General features: G+C 41.0%; 1 protein-coding gene across 1 annotated transcript in view; it reads right to left on the reverse strand.

Annotated features, from left to right (window-relative positions):
* Window positions 1-21,212, reverse strand: part of LOC119958709 (partitioning defective 3 homolog B-like) — a 1,329,970-nt gene that overhangs the window by 1,150,864 nt on the left and 157,894 nt on the right. Inside the window, exon 2 of the mRNA XM_038787288.1 lies at window positions 12,653-12,754. Within this exon, the coding sequence (XP_038643216.1) occupies window positions 12,653-12,754 (102 nt within the window). The remainder of the gene's footprint in view (window positions 1-12,652; window positions 12,755-21,212) is intronic.

The raw sequence follows: 21,212 nt of genomic DNA on the forward strand, positions 1-21,212 counted from the left end.
CTTCCTGTTTTTGCTTACAAAGTGAATAACCTCACACTTATCCAAATTATACTGCATCTGCCATTGGTTGGCCCAATCGCCCAACCTGTCCAGATCATGCTGTAGGATCCCTGCATCCTCGTCACAGTTCACCCTCCCACCCAACTTGGTATCATCTGCAAACTTTGAGATATTACATTTTGTTCCCTCATCCAAATCATTAATATATATTGTGAATACCTGGGGTCCCAGCACGGATGCCTGTGATACCCCACTAGTTACTGCCTGTCAATTTGAAAAGGACCCATTAATCCCTACTTTTTGTTTCCTCGCTGCCAGCCAGTTTTCTCTCCACCTCAATACATTTCCCCCCATTCCATGCGCTTTTCATTTTGCACAATAATCTCTTATGCGAAACCTTCAGAAAGTCCAAATATACAACATTGACTCGCTCCCTCTTATCAACTGTACTGGTTACATCTTCAAAGAATTCCAACAGATTTGTCAAGCATGATTTTCCTTACATAAATCCATGCTGACGCCGGATGATCCTGCCACTGCTTTCTAAATGTTCCACTATAAAGTCCTTGATAATGGATTTAAACATTTTCCCCACTACTGATGTTACGCTTACTAGTCTATAATTCCCTGCTTTCTCTCTACCTGCCTTTTTGAATATCAGAGTGACGTGAGCTACCCTCCAATTTGCAGGGACAGTTCCAGAATCTATTGAATCCCACAAGGTGACCACCAATGCATCCACTATTTCCAGAGCCACCTCCTTAAGCAATCTGGGATGCAGATTATCAGGCCCTGGGGATTTGTCCGCCTTCAATCCCATCATTTTCCCAGCACTATTTCTCTACTAATGTTGATCTCCCTCAGTTCTTCCCTCTCACTAAGCCTTTGATTTTCCAGCATTTCTGGTATCTGATTTGTGTTCTCTTTTGTGAAGACAGAACCAAAGTATGTATTCAATTGCTCAGCCAATTCTTTGTCCCTTATTATGCATTCCAGTTTCTGTCTCTAGGGGGCCTACATTTCTCTTTACCAATCTCTTTCTCTTCACATATCTATAGAAACTCTTAGTGTCAGTCTTTATGTTTCCTGCAAGCTTCCTTTTGTACTGTACTTTTCCCTTCTTAATCAATCCCTTCGTCCTTCTTTGATTAACTCTCCGCATCCTCAGACCTATTATTTTTCTTGGCCAATCTGAATGCTTCTTGCTTGGATCGGATACTATTTCTAATTTTCTTTTTAAGCCATGGATTGGCCCTCTTACCTCCTTTGCTTTTCTGCCAGACAGGAATGAACAGTTGCTGTAGTTCCCCCATGCGTTCCTTAAATGTTTGCCATTTTGTTTTTCCACTGTCATCCCTTTAAGTAACTCTTTCTCCCCCCCCCCCCCCCCCCCCCCCGCAGTCTATCAAGGCCAACTCATGCATCATATCTTCATAGTCCCCTTTATTAAGATTCAGCACCCTAGACTCTGAATCAACTACTTCACTCTCCACCTTGATAAAAAATTCTATCATGTTATGGTCGCACACCCCCAAGGGGTCTCGTACAGCCAGATTGGCAATGATTCCCTTCTCGTTACACAGTCTAAGACATTACCCTGTCTAAGATGGCCTGCTCTCTATTTGGTTCCTCCACATATTGGTCAAGAAAACCATCCCGCATACACTCCAGGAATTCCTCCTCTCCGGTATTGTGGCTAATTTGATTTGCCCAATCTATGTGAAGATTAAAATCACCCATGATCATCGATATTCCTTTATTACATGCATCTCTAATTTTGTGTTTAATGCCATTCCCAACCTCACCACTGCAGTTTGGGGGTCTATATATGACACCCACTAATGTTTTTTGTCCCTTGGTATTTCTCAATTCTATCCATATAGATTCCACATTGTCAGAGCTAATATCCTTTCTCACTACTGTGTTAATTTCCTCTTTAACCAGCAGTTAACATGTTAATGAGTCTGCCCATATTTTATTTACGTTCCCTGAATTTTAGAAGAGTAATGAAGAATTTCATCAATGTTTTCAAGATATTAAGGGTGGCTTACAGGGTAGCAAAACTATTCTGATTGGTTGAGATGTCCAGCACATGGGCTATAAAATTAGAGTTGGTCTTTCAAGAATTAAATGAAGAAAAATGTTTACACACAAAGGGTGGTTGGGAGTCTGGAACTCTCTTCACAACTGTAGTCGATGTGAGGTCAATTGTTAGTTTTACATCTGAGCTTGATAGATTTTGGTTCACCAAAGGCACCATTGGGTATGGGGCAAAGGCGGGCATGCGGAGTTAGATCGCAAGTCAACCATAATCTCACTGAATGCCAGAACAGCCTAGAGGGCTAACCAAACTATTCTTGCTCCTTTGTTCCCAGCAAACCAATCAAAATGATGTGGGTTCAAGATCCACTTCAGATACTTGCAGTCACAATCTGGTCTGACGCTCAAGGATAGTACTGAGGATGGGCAATAATGCCAGAGATGCAAGCTTTCAGTTGAGTTGTGAAACGGAAACCCAATCTGCCCTCTCAAACAGATGCAAGAGATCCCACTGCATTCAAAAGACAACAGTGGAGTTCCTGACCAATACTCAAACCTCAAGCAACTTCATTGAAACATCATTTTGTCATTTGCACATTGCTGTTTGTGGGACATTCCTGTGCACAAATTTGCTAATGTGTTTCATACCTTACAACAGTGATTTTATTAAACCTGGTGAAAAGTCATTGACCTGAAATGTCAGCTTTGTTTCTATTTCATCAGCATCGTGGTGGAAAGGATTTAATTGGGTTCTCAAACAGCTGTCAACTCCAAGGGGGTGTCGGTTGCACCTTTAACTCCAGTTCTCCACCCGCGCACAAAACTGGTTTGCCCCTCCCACCTAAACTTGCGTCAAAGCCTACAGAAGACAGCCAAGGATCCCATTAATGAGGCGATTTAACAGAGGTCTTCAAAATCATGAGGGACTTTGATGGAGTAAAAAGGGAAAAACTGTTTCCATGAGCAGGAGAATGTAACCAAATTCAGGACAATTGACCAGGGGAAGAAAAAAAGGACGAGAATTTTATTTTTATGAAGCAAGTTTTTCTGTGACTTGGAACCCACTGACTGAAAAGGTGATGGAAGCAAATTCAATAATGGCTTTCAAAAACAAAGTGGATGTGTACTCAAAAGGGAGAAAATGGCAAAGCTACAGGGGAATGAGCAGGGAGAGAGGACTAATTCGATAGTTCTCCCGTAGACCCAGAACAGGCATGGAAGGTCTAATGGCCTCCTTCTGTCCTGTACATACCTCTGATGTCCTTGGAACATGACAAACAAGAATCCAAGCAATTTAGCTAATCGATCATCCAATCTATGGTCACAAAGAACCTACAGAGCAACATCACACAGTAAAATTCAGCAACAATTACACCCAACACAGAATATCTGACCTTCACCTTTGGTCAATTTTAAATAAGATTCACTTAAAAAACTTAAAATGTCACAAATGATAATAACTACCTATTCCCCTGCTGGAATCTTGCCCAAAACTCCTGTTACTGTCTTTCTTACTACTGCAGTTCCTATCATATTTTCTGATGTATCAATAACAGAACATGCATTGTACCATTGATTTGCTTTCCTCGTTCTTCTTTGCAATTCAAATCCTCTGCTCCCACCATTTCCCATTAAATGACCTTTCACTGCTAATTCCTTTTCTCTTGACCCACAAAGCAACTCCGAACAGGTCAGTGCCCAAATACAATGCACCATGAGTTTCCCCTTAGTTCTTAAGAAAAACTGGTGCGGTAGATAGCAGTGCAGTGATCCAAACACAGTCCAAACTGATTATGTGAAATTTTCATCCAATCATTCCAGCAGCTGGAAGAACCCGACAGTAAATGAATCTAGCCAGTGTTAAAACGTAATTGCTTAATTGCTAGTGGGCAGGAGTCCACAGCACAAAACTGCTTATAATTCAGCATCAATAGGCAGGAGCATTCAGAAAGGCAGCAAGGACAGATGGTGAGAGAGATGAGAATATCGCACTGCTGCAGTCAGAGATGCTCTCTTGAAATCCATGTTAAGGGATACTGATGGAGAGGAGTGAAAGGATTCTTACCACACCCAGCCATTCGTCATCTTGATGATCACAAATGCAATATATAAAAAAATCTAATGACCCCATTCAATAAATGACTTTGCTCCTATCATTAAGTATTTGTTCTGGTGGGAGTGATAACTTGTAGACAAGTATCTTACACACGCGTACACCTAGATATTGTTGGTACAGTGCACCACCCAACCCCTCCATTTCACTGTTGGCAGCCATTTTCTTTAGCTGTCGTGATCCCGAGCTCCAGAATTCTTGTCTCCCTTCCCCCCCCCCCCCCCCCCCCTCTCCCCCCACCTGCTCCAAAACACCTCTGCCTCTCTTTCCTGCTTTAAGGTACTCCTTAAAACCCAACTGTTTGGCCAAACCTTTGGTCACCTATCCTAATGTCTCGTAATGCTCGGTGTCAAAACTTGACCGATAACGCAATGCGACTTTTTAATGTATTAAAGACATTACATAAATTCAAGTTGTTGTTAGAGTGAACATGATGGAAAAGCAACAAACCACTCCCAACACGTCCCTGAAAATATTGCTTCCCAATATGAAATTTTTTGCCATCAAACCAAAAGTTGGCACCTGCCAGAGAATTCATCCAGCAGTCCTGACACATGCTATTTATTGTTACGCAATTGATATAATTGTACAGAAGATAATGGCACCACAGTGGCCTCTGAAATACAGCAAATTAATGGAGATGAAAACAAAAAATAACTGTGGTTGGCTGTCGATGGCTGATAAGACTAAAGAAATTTCAGCAAACATTTCAAACCGTGGTTCAACCAAAATGGCAATTATTTATCATGGACACATTCCCATCTTGGTGAGTGGTAGGTCAATTCCATAAGGGCCAAATTAGGAGGCTCATTAGAATCTTGAACTTTCTAGAAATTCCTTCAATTTGTTGTTTTGTAAACTAATCTAACATATAATTTACAGCATAGAAACTGGCTTTTCTGTCCAACTGGTCTGTGTCCATGATTATGCTGCGCAAGAGCTTCATCTCATTCCATCCATGTATTCTTCCGCACCTCATAAAATTACCAAAGCTTCTCCTTCGATAGATATATCTATACCATTAGACTCAACACTCCATGCAGTCGTGAGTTCCATATTTGAACCACTCTCAGGGAAAATAAGTTTCTCCTGGGTTCCTTATTGGTATTACTTCATGGCCATCTTATATTTATGGTACTGAGCTTGGAATTCTCCACAAGTGGAAACATCTTTCTACACCTATGCTATCAAAATATTTCATAATATTAAAAAACAATTGTTATTACTAAGGAGGTAGTGATGGGCAAGCTGATGGAGCTAAAGGTAGACAAGTCTCCTGGCCCTGATGGAATGCACCCCAGGGTACTAAAGAGATGGCTGGAGTAATTGCAAATGCACTCATGATAATTTACCAAAATTCACTAGACTCTGGGGTGCTCCTGGTTGATTGGAAATTAGCAAACGTGACACCACTGTTTAAAAAAGGAGGTAGGCAGAAAGCGGGTTAATTATAGGCCAGTTAGCTTAACTTCGGTAGTAGGGAAAATGCTGGAATCTATTATCAAGGAAGAAAGAGTGAGGCATCTGGATGGAAATTGTCCCATTGGGCAGACGCAGCATGGGTTCATAAAGGGCAGGTCATGCCTAACTAATTTAGTGGAATTTTTTTGAAGCATTACCAGTGCGGTAGATAACGGGGAGTCAATGGATGTGGTATGTCTGGATTTCCAGAAAGCCTTTGACAAGGTGCCACGCAAAAGGTTGCTGCATAAGATAATGATACATGGTGTTAAGGGTAAAGTAGTAGCATGGATAGAGAATTGGTTAATTCATAGAAAGCAATGAGTGGGGATTAATGGGTGTTTCTCTGGTTGGCAATCAGTAGCTAATGGTGTCCCTCAGGGATCAGTGTTGGGCCCACAATTGTTCACAATTTACATAGATGATTTGGAGTTGGGGACCAAGTGCAGTGTGTCCAGGTTTGCAGATGACACTAAGATGAGTGGTAAAGCGAAATGTGCAGAGGATACTGGAAGTCTGCAGAGGGATTTGGATAGTTTAAGTGAATGGGCTAGGGTTTGGCAGATGGAATACAATGCTGACAAATGAGAGGTTATCCATTTTGGTAGGAATAACAGCAAACGGGATTATTATTTAAATAATAAAATATTAAAACATGCTGCTGTGCACGGGGATCTGGGTGTGCTAGTGCATGAGTCGCAAAAATTTGGTTTACAGGTGATTACGGTGGTGAATGGAGTTTTGTCCTTCATTGCTAGAGAGATGCGGTTTAAGACTAGGGTGGTTATGCTGCAACTGTATAACATGTTAGTGTGGCCACACCTGGAGTGTTGTGTTCAGTTTTGGTCTCCTTACCTGAGAAAGGACGTACTAAGGCTGGAGGGTGTGCAGAGGAGATTCAATAGGTTAATCCCAGAGCTGAGGGGGTTGGATTACGAGGAGGCGTTGAGTAGACTGGGACTGTACTCATTGGAATTTAGAAGGATGCAGACAGGTTGTTTCCACTGGCGGGTGAAAGCAGAACTAGGGGTCATAGCCTCAAATAAGGGGAAGTGGATTTCGGACTGAGTTTAGGAGGAACTTCTTCACCCAAAGGGTTGTGAATCAATGGAAGTCCTTGCCCAGTGAAGCATTTGAGGCTCCTTCATTAAATGTTTTCACGATAAAATAGATCGTTTTTTGAAGAATAAAGAGCTGTGGTGTTTGGGCGGGAAATTGGAGCCAAGTCCACAAAAGATCAGCCATGATCTCATTGAATGGCAGAGCAGGCTCAAAGGACCAGATGGCCTATTCCTGCTCCTAGTTCTTCTAACTCAAGATGCACCTATGTACATTCTGAGCGCATTTATAAAAACATATTGAGCTATTTTAGGTTTTGGTTTGTTGGCCATTTGCAGAGTCATTTCACAGCAAGAACACATCATGGGTCGAAGTGACAAGTCTCAGTTTGATCTCAAGGTCTAGGAAAATTCAGAAAACAGAGGAAGGAATTGCATTCAGGTACCTTCTCATCACATTCTCATCCAGAAGGCTCAGTAACCATTAGAATTGAAGTGTGGACACTGCGGAAGTCAATTGGTGCACAGCAAAGTCCTGTAATGAGCGATCTAAATAACCACACATCATCTGATTTTGGTGATGGGGAATGTTGGTTCGGAGGCTAGGAGCATTCCCCACCTTTCTTCACACGCTGCAATGGATATTTTTTTTTCACATCCACCTGAAATGGGCTTTAGATTAACATTTAATCCAAAAGGAAACCACTGCGAACAATGCAGCGCTCAATCAGTACCAAATCAGATGCTTAAGTCCTGAAGTGGAACTTAACCAATGAAGTGAACAAAGCTACAAAATAGGCTTACATTCCCGTTTAATGTGAAATGAGAAATCCAAGGTCAATGTGTGCACTAATACTAATAACTAGATAAAAATGTTTTCATTTAAGTTTTAGCCCACCAGTTTTCTTCATCTTAGTTCAAAGAGAATGACTTATTCTGCGGTCGAGGTTACAGGTCTCAAGCTCTGCAACTTTTTGTGGGTTACAGTTTGGGTGAATATTAGATCACAGGGGAAGTGATACAGTCAAGGTCTCCATGTTCTGAACCCAGCATCTGCACTTGGGCATTTTGCACTTTCCAGCAGGAAACATCCAGATCAGGGAGATGAAATGAAAATCGAAATTAAAATCGCTTATTGTCACAAGTAGCTTCAAATGAAGTTACTGTGAAAAGCCCCTAGTCGCCACATGCCGGCGCCTGTTCGGGGAGGCTGGTACAGGAATTGAACTCTGCTGCTGGCCTGCCTTGGTCTGCTTTCAAAGCCAGCGATTTAACCCTGTGCAAAACCAGCCCCTGAACCAGAGTGTGGGCTCATGCCAAGAGGAATGAAACATTCAAGAACAATATTAACTGTAAATGCTCCACTGCTCCCGCTGAGATCTTATTTCCTTGTTAACATTCAGTCGTATCATCCCAGTTACGTTATCGCACCTGCTTCATAATATATTGCTAAATTTTCAAATTCCCTTTAATTAAACCTGTTCTTCTGCATTATTTAGTATTCTGATTATGCAACACATTTTTTTCACTGCTCTATTTGATTGACTTCAGTTTCTGCAATCTTGTAACCTCAAAACCAATTAATCATATTATTGCTTTGCAACAATTTGCAATACTCTCAGCTGCTTTTTCATTTGAAGTCTGTTTCTATTCTAATTACAGTTTTGATTTAGGTTCCACAGATAACTTTGCTACGAATTTATATTTCCACTTCTTGTATCCCACACTCCCGCAAAATCTTCTTTTTTAAATTGTCATACTTTATCAGTCAGATCGCAATGGTACAAGCTTGGTGAAGGGAGACAGTGCTGGTGAAAAATGGAGAAGGAGGAATCAACATAACTTGTTGAGAGTCGAAATGGAAGTGAAGTTAATCTAAGCATGTAGTTGGGCAGCTGGAGTTCAACCAAGCCCGAGGAGGAGAATGTGCCTTAGTATCATTTCCAAATTTATGAAACCATGCAGAGATTCTGCATATGAATGCAAGCAAGTACTCAACAATCCATCAGCAATCTTACGTAGCGATAGATTTTGGAAACGTAATAAAATCCGCTTAATATACTCAGACACAAGACATTCAATTTTTAATTCCTCCCGACTCCCTCTTCTATTCAGCTATGTTCATGGTGGATGATTCATGAACCCTTAAAATACAAAGCATTGCGAGAAAGGATTTGCATTTATATATTGCCTTTTGAAACCTTAAGACATCCCAAGTGTTTAAGCCCATAAGGTACTTTTGAAGCGTCATTAATGAAAACGTGGCAGCCAATTTGTGTGCAGAAAAGTCTCAAATAACAATGAGATACGTGACCGATAGTGTTGGTTGGGAAATAAATATTAGCCTGCTACTTCAAGTGGCAATCAGTGGTGGATTGCCACTCCGTGTGATTACTTCCGCTTGAAATGGATAGCGCAGGTATTCCCTCAGCCAAATGTGATGTTGGGGAGCCAGGAAGTTATGGCTCATTGATCACGATACCAAAGAATCCCCCCTGCTTTTCTTCAGGTATGCCATTAATGCTTGCACATACATCTGAGAGATCAAAAGGGCCTCAGATTAATGCTTCATCTGAAAGATAACACTTTCTACAGTGCAGCACTCCCCCAATATTGCATTAAGGTGCGAGCCTACATTATGTGCTCATGTAGGGATTGAACCCACAATCTTATGGCAAGGGTGCTCGTGCTGAACCAAAACTGACATCATTATGATTAATGGTTAATTTCTTGTATCCCAACTTTGATAGTACTGAAATAGTATGGAAGCATGTCCAAGATCATGAAGAGCGCAAGTTAAATTCTGCAAAACAGGAATACATTATCAGTTTGTCTTCTGCATTTGTTGAGTCGGCATCGCAGACCAATATTCATATTTCGCTAACATTAATTTGGGTAGCATTAGCTAAACCAGACATTATCTGATAGTCCCGATAATGAAAACTTTTAAATGGAAATAATCTAAAGATGGATTTCCAGTGATGGGGCTGTGACTATTTCCTTTGGCAGTTTGTTCCATTGTGGAATTGTCCTTGGGGAGAAAGATGGTCAATATGCTGCCTTGGAAACAAATGGCCTTTGTAGTTTGTGTGGATGGCTACCTTGGGGTAAGTCATTGCCAGAGGTCACCCAAATACTTGTCTATGTCAATTGGCACCAGTCCATTCCATAGCCTGAGTTTTTCAGATGGTAGGGGTCCCGCTTCCCACCGTCCGAAGAGTGCCCCGCAGTCATTTCATGCTCAAATGACGGTGAGGGAGCTGCAGCGTGCACATCTCCTTCTCAGTCTGGAGGAAGTCAGCCTTGGAGAACTACCGGCCAATCTGATTGCCTAGCAATTCTTTAATCCCTGCAGCAGCAAAAACTGCAGTGGACAGAAGAGAGATTGCATGACGATGCCTGACTTGAAGTCCATCCACCAAAGATGGACTGAGGTGAAGTCCATCCACCAAGTCCAAGGCACGTTCAAGGAGTCCCAGAGCAGAGAGGGTACGGAAGGCTTGTGCGGGCGGGCAGTTGGGGGGTACTTCAGAAGTGGGCTTCCCCCACGCAAGGCCAATTGTCACACCACCCTACAAAATGAGGCTAGGTTGGAAACAACCGTCGAGTGGCCAATAATTGACCATTTAGAAGCCTCAACTGGGACAAGGGCCATTTTCCTGCCTGAGGCTGTACACTAGAGTGAGCAAATAGCACTGCACGAGTTGGAGCAGGCAAAGAACTGGAGGGAATATCCTCCCTTCAATTTAGCACCACCACACGCTACCCCCCAAAAAAAAACACCAGTAGGGGTGCATTAAATTCTGCCTCATATTTTATAGAACATAGTCAGTCTACTTTCCTCCCTTCTTTACTGTAGTGATTCCCATTACGAATCTTTTATCAAGGATGTGACACTGGTGCATATCCCAAACTGAATCATCTGTGGTTCATTGCAATCTTATTGATATATCTTTCGCAAAGAGGGATCCCACACACAGCTTGCAAACTCTAGAACTGGACTGACAAATAGTTGACACGGTGTAACTCTTGATATTTTTGCTGTAAGGCCAAAGATTCCTCCTTAGAAATCCAAGAAACTTTTTTGCTTAGGATCTTACCTGTTGAATCCCTATTGAAGAGGATTGTTTTTATGATGAACCCCCAGGTATGCTGGTGTATCTACCTGTTGGTGAATTTGATTACATATCTCAAAGATACATGTTGTTCTTTTTTTGATTCACCATCACTCGATCATTGTGCTCTAAATTATTTTTGCAAAATATACCAAGCACAATGGAAAAATGAGCATGGTCATAGAGTCTGATTTGAATAGTTCGGCTGGTTGGGGTCGCATTATTTGCTGATTATTCACTGCTAGATGTTTTGTTGCACACTGTTTGTTCATCAGTCGCATTTTCCACCAAAATATTAATCACAGTGAAGACCATTGTGTTCTCATCCTACCCGATCACCCACTGTTTTAACTGATTTCAATACAGCGTAGTGGTGGGAATGCAATTTTCATACCTTCACCCCTGACACAGCAGAACAATAATCTAGAGACATTTTTTTACATTTGGATTACTGGCGTGCAAATGCAGGAGCAGCCTTGTCACTTACAACATTTATGTCACACCTTAGCATAGTAAAAGGTACGAATGAGTTGGGTCTCATGAAGCTTGCAGAAAGCTCCAAGTAAAAGCAGAATTATATTCAGCTGTCACAAAGGGAACAGTGGAAAACCAGCATAAAAGCCGCTTTAAGTTATTGCCTGAAGATAGCATTTTCAGCTAAATAACCAGCATGGCTGGTTAAGTAAAATTGGCTGTCCTAAAAGCAATTTGAGGTGACGAATTAAGTGCATTGCATAGATTAAATAGATTGCATAGATTAAGGCTTTAGTAGAATTTGTACCCACCTTATGGACATCCATATACTAAATAAGCTTAATGACAACATGGTCCTCTTCGCCTACACTTATTCATTCGATCTTCACTCCCAGTTATAAACATTTGTTCATCTATCATTATTTTAAAGCAGCTAGCCAACATAGTGGGGAGCACTTTTGTTCCGGGTTTTCCCTCCACAATTGCTGCTCCAGAGGAGACTTTCTTTTAAGCTTTAATTTGTAGTTTCACTTGACACTTGCCAATTTCATGCTCATATCTGATGATGATGTGTTCACAGTTTAAAGTTTAATAACCACTTTATACCTACACCATTCCAGTCGTTCAGCTCGATGTTCGTTCTTTCTCGCCTCCTGTCTGTGAGTGCTCACTCAATCCTATTAGCCTATCAACATAGCTTACCACTCGAGTGCGAGAATCACCCCCATCATTTTCTCTGAACCACCTCCATCACATTAACATCTTTTTGAAACAAAGGCCCTTGAGTAGCAATATTCCCGATCAATGAATTATAAAGGTTTTCTCTCGCGTTCAGTCTCCACTATCCTTGCCAAAATAAGCACAGTGCATCAACGAGGCCGAATGTTCAAACGCCTCAGACAAGTGGTCATTCTTCATTACAGAAGCTAGTCAATCTTAGAGTGCACCACAGTTAAGCCTGATGCTTCCCCACCCATCTTGAGCACACATCTCAGTGAGGGTCACTGCAGTAGGGCTGCCAATTCTGGATGGATAGGTTCCTGGACGTTTTATGGTGTTGTGGCTTTTCGATCTGTCCAATAATTTTCTAATTAGTCAACAAAAGTATTCAATTTATGTACAGTGGTTCCCGAAAGATTTTTATCTTCAAGTCCTAGCGATTCCAGGATCATCCTGCAGGATTGGCAACCCCCAAGTGGAACAGCGGCAAGGGATGGGAACCCCAGCTGACATTGTTCCTCTACCCTAGCCCAGGAATATGGAGTCCAAATTTAAAGGCTTTAGCTTGGGAGGCAGACAAAGGTTAAAATTACTTGCCATGTGGGTTTATAGTCAGCATAATTAAACGTTTGCAAAAACAGAACCACGGCAATAACAAAATGAGCCTTTACCTTATCTTTATCTTCCACGACATCAATCAGCACATCATCTGGATCCAGTATTCCTCCATCCATATATTCCAAATGGTGAATCTTCATTGAATATCCAGCCTCCTGTACAATGGAAGAGAGAAGCAAAGTATATTTTGATTGCATCTTTCAAAAATGGAAAATGTGTAGTGCCGATCAGATGTATGTCATTGTTACTTCATTGTTGCTACGTAGAATTCCTGGAACCTTCTACCCAACAGCACTGTGAGGGTGTCACCTTCCACATGTGGACTGCAGCAGTTCAAGGGGGAGGCTCACTATGCCACCTTCTCAAAGATATCTAGGGATTGGCAATAAAAGCCGGTCTTGCAGGTGACACCCGTACCCTGAAAATGAACTAAAAGAAAATAAAATTGAGGATTTATTTTGTGATTTAAGTGACAGTACTGTAGGGCATTTGACAACTTCTGTACATAAATTCACACGAGACTGCTACCAACACATTTTCCGCAGGAGCAGTTTGCATAAACCTTTTTTCTTGTGCTCACGAACCGTAATTAATTCCACTCTTCTGCGTTCGAAATGATAAAGTGGAAGGAGCCTTCGTTATGCCGGATCATATTGTAATGAATCTTTATGGCTGACTCCTCAAAGAAACATTAATATCATTACAACCATTGAAGATCGATGTATATGAATGCTAAGAATTTTATGATTGCATTTTAGGTATCACACAAGCAATTCTGTGTCATTTGTGAAAAAAGCAACAAAGGAAAACCAGTTATTTTCAACATCAAGATAATCTACCATGCAGCAGAAAACACCATCTGATTGACTTCAAGACTCATACTTAGAGGAAAAGAAAAGAAATCTCTGATTTTTAATCATCTTAAATCTTCGGAAGATCAACTCACCTCCAACCTGACCTCAGCAGTTACACTTTATGACCTTGAAGTGACACACTTGTAAAGAAGGAATAATAAAACTTGTCAATTTTGTCTGTCATAAAAAATACAAAATTAACTTCTCTTGTGTTGCTTCAGAGGATTTCTTTCTATTTCTAGTCAACTCGCATATTGATTGATTGATTCCTGTCAGCATACAATTCCATGTCCTCTAACCACCATCCACCCCTTTCCCCCTACCATAGTGTCAGCAACTGCTCCATGGGAATGCTCGAGAACCAACAAACTTCTCACTCAGTGGAAATTACCGTTCCAGAGGCTTCAACACTAAAGAATGCCGAGGCTATCACAGAATTTTAGCGGCACAAAAGGAGCCCATTTGCCCATTTTATCTGCACCAGCTCGCCAAACGAGCATTATGACCTAGTTCCATTCCCCTGCCTTTTCCCAAACCCCTGTACATTGTTTCTATTCAAGTAATTATCCAATGCCTTCTTTAATGCCTTGATGCGGCACGGTGGGAACAATTGTTAGCACTGCGCCAGAGACAGACAGGTGATCGTCTGTGTGGAGTTTGCACATTCTCCCGTGCATGCGTGGGTTTCCTCCGGGTGCTCCGGATTCCTCCCAGTCCAAAGATGTGTAGGTTAGGTGGGGTTACGGGGAGAGGGCAGGGCAGTGGGTCTTGGTTAGGCTGCTCTTTTCGAGGGTCGGTGCCAAATGGCCTAGTTCTGCACTGTAGTGATTCTCTGATTAAACCTGCCTCCACCACACTTCCAGGAAATACATTCACACCTGTGAATTTCTTTGGGTGTTTGCTGCACAAAAAAACATCACTGGGAAAAGGCTGCAAAGACATGTTCCTCTGCTGTTGGGGACAGTGTAGTCACCATTGTAATGTGGGAAATAGTGCAAAGGAATCTTTTATTCCCACCCGAGAGCACAAACTTCTCTCGGTTAAAAGTCTCAACTGAGACATGACACCTCCAACAGCACAGCTCAGATTTGATAGAGATGTCCAAAATCATGAGACGGCTGGACAGAGCAGATAGGGAAAACTGTTCCCGCTCGTAAAAGGATCAAGTACGAGAGGGCACAGATTCAAAGTGATCTGCAAAGGAAGCAAATATGATGTGAGGAAAAACATTTTCAAATGGCTCATGGTTCAGGTCTGGGATGCACTGGCTCGAAGTGCGGTGGAGGTAGGTTCCGTCAAGGTATTCAAGAGGGTATTAGATGATTATTTGAATAGAAACAATATGCAGGGCTATGGGGAAAAGTCAGGGTTATGGCACTAAGTCATAATGCTCGTTCGAGCAAGCCAGTGCCGACATGATGGTTCAAATGGCCTCCTTCCGTGCCATAACAATGTGATTCCCTCAGCACTCTTCAATGTTGAAGCCGCTGGAGTGGTAAGTTTGTGGTTTCTAGATCATCCCACTGAGCAATCGGCAACACCATGGGAGGGGAAAATGGTGAACAGTGGTTAGAAGGCATGAAATTGCACACTGGCAGGAATCAATCAATCAATATGCAAGTGTAATTAAAAATACAAAAAATCCTCTGAAGCAACTAGAGAATAGATAATTTGTGTTTTCTTTCTCAGGAGGAATTTCTCAGAGAGGGAAAAAATTTTGTTTTTAAAAAAAGTCACCATGGCAACATATTGCTTCGCGCAGTAGTCCACACTCCCACACAAACTAATTAGTAACTGTCTAGCCTTGATTCAGCTTCCATTTTGGTTACTAATAGCTCTATACTTTGAAATTACAGTAATTACCTAAAAGGTCCCTACCAATTGACACAGTTTCATGACGATTCACAACATTATTCAGCTGCAATTGTGATCATGCAAGCGCACATATGTACCTATTTCTTTGTCTTTCTGTCCACTAAAACAATGGAATTATTTTTCTGAAAATTCCACAGGGACAGAAGTAAAAAGCAAGAAAGTTTTCTAAACACTGTATAGAACCTTGGTTAAACAAAACCTTACTCTGTGCTGTTCTTGTTACCATATTGCAAAAAAGGATGCAAAGGCACCGACTAACGTGCAAAACTGATTACACAGGTCATACCAAAAATGAGAAGGTGCAACTCTCAGGAAAGAATAAACAGGTATAATCATGACTTCCGAGGTCTTTAAAGTTATGCAGACTTAGAAAAGATCTTGTCAAGCTGTGAAAGAATCTAAAAATAAGGGACCACAAATATAAGACAGACAGAAATAAATCCATTAATGAATACAGAAGAAATTTCTTTACCGAGTTGTGACAACATGAAACTTTTTTTAAAAATTTAGAGTACCCAATTATTTTTTCCCAATTAAGGGGCAATTTAGTGCGGCCAATCCACCTACCCTGCACATCTTTTGGATTGTGGGGACGAAACCCACGCAGACACGGAGAGAATGTGCAAACTCCACACGGAAAGTGACCCACAACCGGACTCGAACCTGGGACCATGGCGCCGTGAGACAGCAGTGCTAACCACTGCACCACCGTGCTGCCCTACAATATGAAACTTGATACCAAATGGAGTACTTGAGGTGAATAGTATTTCAGCATTTAAGGGGAAGCTAGTAAACACAGGATTCAAAAGGTATGGATACATGTTGATGATCGGGTTAGATAATAATAATAATCTTTATTAATGTGACAAGTAGGCTTACATTAATACTGCAATGAAGTTACTGTGAAAATTCCACAGTCGCCACACTCCGGTGCCTATTCGTGTACACTGAGGGAGAATTCAGATTGTTCTAAATCACCCAACAAGCGCATCATTCGGGACTTGTGGGAGGAAACCGGAGCACCCAGAGAAAACCTACGCAGACATAGGGAGAATGTGCAGACTCCACACAGATAGTGGCCCAAGCCAGGAATCAAACCTGGGACCCTGCCGCTGTGAAGGAACGGTGCTAACCACTGTGCTGCCGTGCCGCTTTGCGATCAAACAGTGTAGGAGGAGACTCTGGTACAACATTAAGACCGCTATAGGCTAGTTGGATCAAATGCTTGGTTTTGTTCAGTTTGTAAATTCTATGTAATATTAAAACTTTTGTGTGATCACCAGCTTTGGATGACTATTATGGTTTGAATAGAGTAGAGTTTTTGTTAACTGTGTTGTCACCTACAGGACTATGAAATGTGTATAATGTTATGGGCCAGGGTTTAGAGAACCCCAAAGTGTATCATAGAGTTCACCTGACCCACAACTTTTAATAGATTGTGGTATGGGGAGCACACGGCCTACTTTACAGGTGTGGTACAGCAGAAATGAAAAAATATTTTTTAAAGCAAAACAATGTTTATTCTATGAACTCAAGTTAACCTTTTTAAAACATAGAGTGAACATCTTAGCAACTATTAATTCAAATACAACCCCCAAAGACTACAACATTAAGTAATCCTTTAAGCTTTCCTTTTAACATCCATGAGACTTAAAACACCTTTTACCAGAAGCATATCAGGTTAAAGTCACTACTGTTATTAGTTTTAAAACACCAGAATCGATTTACAGTCTTTAAATGACAGAGAGAGATTAATACACCTTCTGGCTGTGACTGCAGCTCCAACACTGAAAATGAAACTAAAACACACCCTGCAGCCTGCTCAAAAATGGAAGTAAAAAGCTGACAGACAGCCCAGCTCCACCCAAACTCTGACATCACTACAGTAGTAAACACCCATTTCTTAAAGGTACTCTCATTTCAGACATTTATACACACACCCATTTATAAACACAAAGGTACTCTCACATGACACCTTCCCCCCCATGGAAAACAAATAAACCATCAACTTCAAGAAGGTTTCATTTTTCACCTTGTCACTCTCTAACAAATGCACACATAAATATACTTTTCATTTCAAAAAACAATATACGCAAACAGGCATAATAATATAGTCCATTTTTTTTCTTCTTCCTCCAACTGAAATCCTTCTTGATTAACAGTCTCTTTGAACAAGAAGGTCTCTGCACAAACCGTCTATTTCTCTATGCCTCGGCATTTCTCTTTAACGTCAGATACTTCAGTTCAATCTGATCGTAGAGTCCCTTGTAATTCTCCAACACAGGAGCACCGGTTACCACAGCTTTCAGGCCGTCAAATTCCTGTTGAACGTCCGCTGTCCACTGAAACTTTTGATGTTTCTTCAGCAAGTCCATCAGCGGAGCCACCACGCTACAAATATTTTGCACAAATGTTCAATCAAATCCACTCATTATTTCCCTTCGTCTCGAGGGTATCCAAATCTCCTCAAGGAAAGTGACTTGGGCCTTTCCAAATTCACTTTTGGCTAGGTTTATCACCAAACCCAAGTCCTGAAGTCGATCGAATAACTCCATCAGATGTTTCAAATGTTCTGTCCATGTCTGGCTGAAAATTACCAGATCGTCAATGTATACCGCACAATTGGGTAATCCTGAAACAAGTTTGTTAGTTAACCATTGAAATGTGGCCGGGGCGTTTTTCATGCCAAATGGCATAACTGTGAATTGGTATATACCATCTGGAGTCAGAAAGCTGAAATCTCCTTCACCATTGGGATAAAGGTACTTGCCAGTAACCTTTAAGTAAATCCAGTTTGGAAATAAATGCCAATTGTCCCACCTTCTCAATGCAATCCTCCAAACGTGGGAGAGGATAAGAGTCCATTCTTGTAACTGCATTAACCTTTCTATAGTCCACACACAACTGTTGGGTACCATCTGGTTTAGGTACCATCACTACGGGTGAGCTCCATTAGCTGCAACCCTCTTCAATTATGCCATTTTTAAGCATACTCTCAATCTCTTTGTCAACTTGTGCCAATTGATGAAAGGGTTAAGTCTACATGGATGTTGTTTGATTGGAACTGCATTTCCCACATCTACATCATGTTTAGCCATTTTAGTACTTCCCAATTTATCTCCATAAACTTGCTCATGTGATATCAATAACTCTTTCAGGTCAGTCCGTTTTTCTTCTGGAAGGCAACTCAACAATTTATCCCAATTTCTAGGAACATCCTCATTTTCCAATTTAATTTGAGGTATGTAAAAATTCACAGTCATCTGGATTTGGTTTGTCACTTTGAGTTAGAATCAATAAAACCTCCTTTTTCTCTCCTTCCCTTTCAAAGTACATTTTAAGCTTATTCACATTACACACTCAGTGAGTTTTCCTTCTATCTGGCGTTTTTACCACATAATTCACCTCACTTAATTTCCTTTCAATCTGATAACGTCCACAAAACCTAGCTTTTAACAGTTCACCTACCGCTTGTAACAATACTAAAACTTTATCTCCACTGGCAAAACTATGAACTTTGGATTTCTTGTCCGCTACCCGTTTCATCACATTTTGTGCAACTTTTAAAAGTTGTCTAGCCAATTCACCTGCTCTATTTAATTGTTCCCTGAAATTTGACACATAATCCAAAAATGTAATTTCCGATTTCTCGCTCACCAATCTTTCCTTAATCAATTTAAGTGGTCCTCTTACCTCTTGACCAAACATTTGTTCAAAAGGACTAAATTTGGTTGACTCATTAGGTGCATCCCTAATTGCAAACAGTACAAATGGAATTCCTTTCTCCCAAACCTCTGGATAATCTTGACAATAAGCCCTCAACATTGTGTTCAATGTCTGATGCCACCTTTCTAATGCTCCCTGCGATTCTGGATGGTACACAGTTGATTCACATTGTATTATTCCTAAGATATCCGTAACTTCTTTGAATAACCTTGAGGTAAAATTTGATCCTTGATCCGATTGTATTTCTGTGGGTAGTCTATATCTAGTAAAGAATTTAAGTAACTCCTCCACAATCTTTTTAGCTGTAATATTATGTACTGGAATGGCCTCTGGAAACCTAGTAGACACATCCATTATAGTCAAAAGATATTGATTCCCACTTTTTGTTTCAGGAAGCAGTCCGACGCAATCAATTAGGACCCGTGTAAAAGGTTCCTCAAATGCTGGAACGGGTACTAAGGGTGCTGGTTTAATCACTGCTTGAGGTTTCACTTGACATGTGTGACATGATTGACAACATTTAATTACATCTTTATGCAGTCCAGGCCAATAAAAATGTTTTTGTATTTTAGCTCGTGTTTTCCTTATTCCCAAATGACCTCCCACTGGTACCTCATGTGCAACTCGCAACAACTCCTTTCTATACCCTACCGGCAATACTACTTGATGAACTTCTGCCCACTTTTCATCCGCCTGCATATGTAAAGGTGTCCATTACTTTTATGGTAATAACACTCTGGTACACACTCATATTCCTCTTCCATGTATGCTTTCTGATACATTCATTTTATTTCTACATCTTTCTCTTGTAAGTTCGCCAATTTTCCTGAACTAAAAATATCCGCCTCATCCCCCATCTGTTCTTGTTCCTTTTCAACCATCCGATCAAAAATCGTTTCTGATAATTGAACTTCCACTTCATCTCCACTCTTTGCTTTCTCCTCTTGTCTTAGCCTGTGACCTTGCGACCTTGGGAATATCCCAGGATATTCGTCCTTCAACACTTCAGTTGTCTGATTTTCCACTGGCTTATCCACCACAGTAGGCATCACTGCCACCTGCGATCCAGCTATATCATTACCTAAGATAAACTGTATTCCTGGACAAGATAGTTTCTCTATTACTCCTACTACCACTTCACAACTCTTCACTGGACCTTCCAACCTTACCTTATATAATTGAACACTACTCCTCTCACCCTGAATTCCACATACTACCACCTGTTCTGGCAACATTCTTCTCAAACTACATAACTCCTCATCTCTTACCATTAAATATACTGCTCTTACCATTAAAGATTGACTAGCTCCCGCATCTCTTAAAATTGTGACTTCTTTACCTGCTCCTCCTGATACACAGGAGTAAACTTTACCCACACAAGTAAATTCTTTAAAGAGATCTGGTACCTTCTTATGAATCAACTCTTGATCAGGCTGTACAATCTTTTGCACTTCCTTCTCTCCACTTGGGTTTTCCTTTACCACTTTAACAAACCTCACTGTTTTATCCTGTTTTACCACATCACCTGACTTTACATGGCCTAGTTTATTACAGTGAAAACATTTGAAACTTTCCTTTTCCACTCTCCTGGATTTCATTTTTAATCTGAGGTACACTCTCCTTATTATCTTCCATCAGATCACCTTTACCTTTACCACTTGAATGTTTCTCATGTCCCAGTTTCTATCCCTCACAGGCTGAAACGGACGTCGGAAACCAAACCTTGATTTATGAACTAATTCATAATCATCTGAGAGTTCTGCTGCTAATCTCGCAGTTTTAACCCTCTACTTTTCCACACGAGTTCTCACTACATCAGGAATTTAATTTTTAAACTCCTCCAAAAGTATAATTTCTCTGAGAGCTTCATACGTTAGGTCTATTTTAAAAGCCCTTATCCCCCTATCAAAATTACTCTGTTTGAGCCTTTCAAACTCCATGTATGTTTGACCAACTTCTTTCCTTAAATTTCTAAACCTTTGTCTGTAGGCTTCAGGCACTAGTTGATATGCACCTAAGATGGATTTTTTCACCTCCTCATACGTCCCAGATACCTCCTCCGGTAGTAATGCAAACACTTCACTAGCCCTACCTATCAGCTTTGTTTGAATCAGTTATACCCATATACCCTGTGGCCATTTCATTTGTTTAGCCACCT

The sequence above is a fragment of the Scyliorhinus canicula genome, chromosome 2 (genome assembly GCF_902713615.1).
Source record: "Scyliorhinus canicula chromosome 2, sScyCan1.1, whole genome shotgun sequence".
In the NCBI taxonomy this organism is placed as follows: Eukaryota; Metazoa; Chordata; class Chondrichthyes; order Carcharhiniformes; family Scyliorhinidae; genus Scyliorhinus; species Scyliorhinus canicula.